Here is a 3,018-nt window from a genome sequence, read left to right on the forward strand (position 1 = left end):
ACACTCACACTCCCTCATACACACTCACTCACTCCCTCACACACTCACTCACTCCCGCTCACATACTCACTCACTCCCTCTCACATACTCACTCCCTCACACACATACTCACTCACTCCCTCACACACTCATTCACTCCCTCACACATACTCCCTCACACACACTCACACTCCCTCACATACACTCACTCATTCCCTCACACACACTCACTCAATTCCTCACACACACTCACTCCCTCACATACACGCATTCACTCCCTCACACACACTCACTCTCTCACAAACACTCCCTCACACACTCTCACTCACTTCCTCACGCACACTCACTCACTCACTCCCTCACACACACGCTCAAGAGAGCGAGAGGACAGAATTACAATCATCCACCTCCATTCTGTAACCCTCACGCCACATGCCCTTCCCCCAGCCTTACCCTTCCAAGCACCTTCCCCCCATGTTGTGCCCCCATGCCTCTTCCTTCATGCCCCTATCCCTGTGCCCTTCCTCCCATGCCTTGCCTCTCCAACCCTTCCTCCCATGCTGTGCCCCTCCATGCCCCTATCCCTGTGTCCTTGCCTCCATCCCCAATGCCCAAATGCTCCATCTCCGAGAGACTGAAGGCAGTACGTACCTGGCTGCCTTTTGGTCCATGGTGCCCGTCCATTCCCGTCACCCCCTGGAAAGCAAAATGATCACAGATTAGTGACATTTTTGGTCAAGTTGAGGGAATGATCTGATCACATAGATATTCCCTGTAGCCATGTATCCAATAATTAATGGCCTGGATTTTGCAGTGATAGTAGCAGTCAGCAGTATGCTCATCATCACTGCTCCCATGAAACCGAACGCAGCCATGGGAATCCACAAACGTTGAATAATGTGGAAATCCCACATGTTACTCTCTGTATGTCTACATCACATCCCCTGAGGGTTTCATACATTAAACTCTGTGCAGGTACTGCACACATCTTCTGGTGGGGTTCCACACCTTCCATTACAGCCTGAACTGATAAAAAAACCTCCACCTCAAAACTGTTGGACATGTTGCAAAAACTCCCGATAATGTTACACATTTTTGAATGACATTAAACTGGCCTTTAATTGGCCACTAACTTCAGAATTACAGAAAAACACCCTCAACGGCCCAGAGACCAAATCTTGCATTTGGTAATTGTGTCAAATTGCTTCATAAGAACAGCCACATATCGTTCATTTTATTGATAAGTTTGTGTTTCTGTTTGAGTTTGTATCTTTATTATAACATAATCATTGAGTGCACTCTCTGACAATGTCAATGAAAGTTTCTATATTAATACTGTGGCCTTTTGTTCTATTGTAACACTGCCATGTGATTGTCTGCAATCTCTCTCTCCCTTTGGCCTGGCACCAGATTCAAACTGCTGCTGGAAAAGGAAAATCCACATCAGAGAAACCGATCACTCAAGTGTGGAGTTGGATGAACACAGCAGGTCAGGCAGCAGCAGAGGAGCAGGAAAGTCGACATTTCGGGCCTGGACCCTTCATCAGGACCTGCTGTGTGCCTCCAGCTCCACACTGTATTAACTTTGATTTCAGAATCTGCACTTCTTGCTATCTCAAAGAGATCATCAATCTTTGTGGCCAGTTTACACTGAGGTCCAGCTATGAGCACACTTGCTTCTAACTGACTGCAAATCTGGATATCACAAAAAACACCTTCCCTCCATCATAGGGTCAGAAGTGGGGATGTTCGTCAATGATTGCACCATGTTCAGCACCATTCGCATCTCCTCAGATACTGAAGCAGTCCATGTTCAAATGTAACAAGATCTGGACAATATCCAGGCTTGGAGTGACAAGTGGCAAGGAACATTCGTGCCACACAAATGCCAGGCAATGACCACCTCTAATAAGAGACAATCTGACCATTGTCTCTTGACATTCAATGGTGTTACCATCACTGAATCCCCCATTATCAACATGCTGGGGGTTACCATTGACCAGAAATTCAACTGGACTCACCACATAAACACAGTGGCTACAACAGCAGGTCAGAGGCTAGGAATATTGTAGCGAGTAACTCACCTCCTGACTCCCAAAGCCTGTCCACCATCTACAGGTCAAGAGTGTGATACTCCCCACTTGCCTGGATGGGTGCAGCCCCAACAACACTCAAGAAGCTTGAAATGATCCAGGCCAAAGCAGTTTTCTTGATTGGTACAACATCCACAAGCATCAACTCCCTCCACCACTGATACTCAGTAGCAGCAGTGTGTACTATTTACAAGATGCAGAAATTCACCAAAGATCCTTTGACAGCACCTTCCAAACCCATGACCACTTCCATCTGGAAGGACAAGGGCAGCAGATACAAGCACCTTCAAGTTACCTCCAACCCACTCACCATCTTGACTTAAAATTTAATGTCAGTCCTGCACTATCGCTGGGCCAAAATCGTGGAATTCCCTCCTTAAGGGCATTGTGGGTCTACTTACAGCACATGGACTGAGCGGTTCAAAAAGGCAGCTCACCACCACCTTCTCAGGGCAACTAGGACAGCAAGGTTAAGGGAGGGGAGGATTTAATCAAGGTGTTAAAGAACATGAGGGGTTTAGATCACTCCAGTCAGTGAGGAGAAAGTGTTGTGGCAGGAGAGTCAGTGACCAGAGGGAGAAAGGAATCAGTGAAAGTGAGAAGCCACATGGGAAGAAACTTAGATAACAAGGTGTAGAGCTGGATGAACACAGCAGGCCAAGCAGCATCATAGGAGCAGGAAGGTTGATGTTTCGGGCCTAGACCCTGCTTCAGAAATGGGGGAGGGGAAGGGGGTTCTGAAATAAATAGGGATAGAGGGGGAGGCGGATAGAAGATGGATAGAGGAGAAGATAGGTGGAGAGGAGACAGACAGGTCAAAGAGGCGGGGATGGAGCCAGTAAAAGTGAATGTAGGTGGGGAGGTAGGGAGGAGATAGGTCAGTCCAGGGAGGACGGACAGGTCAAGGGGGTGGGATGAGGTTAGTAGGTAGGAGATGGGGGTGCGG

The 3,018-nt window shown here is 47.8% G+C and overlaps 1 protein-coding gene across 1 annotated transcript in view; it reads right to left on the minus strand.

Annotated features, from left to right (window-relative positions):
* Positions 1-3,018, minus strand: part of col5a1 (procollagen, type V, alpha 1) — a 199,447-nt gene that overhangs the window by 75,636 nt on the left and 120,793 nt on the right. The window contains exon 20 of the mRNA XM_048613423.1: positions 631-675. Within this exon, the coding sequence (XP_048469380.1) occupies positions 631-675 (45 nt within the window). The remainder of the gene's footprint in view (positions 1-630; positions 676-3,018) is intronic.

Source organism: Rhincodon typus, chromosome 28 (genome assembly GCF_021869965.1).
Source record: "Rhincodon typus isolate 14 chromosome 28, sRhiTyp1.1, whole genome shotgun sequence".
Lineage (NCBI taxonomy): Eukaryota > Metazoa > Chordata > Chondrichthyes > Orectolobiformes > Rhincodontidae > Rhincodon > Rhincodon typus.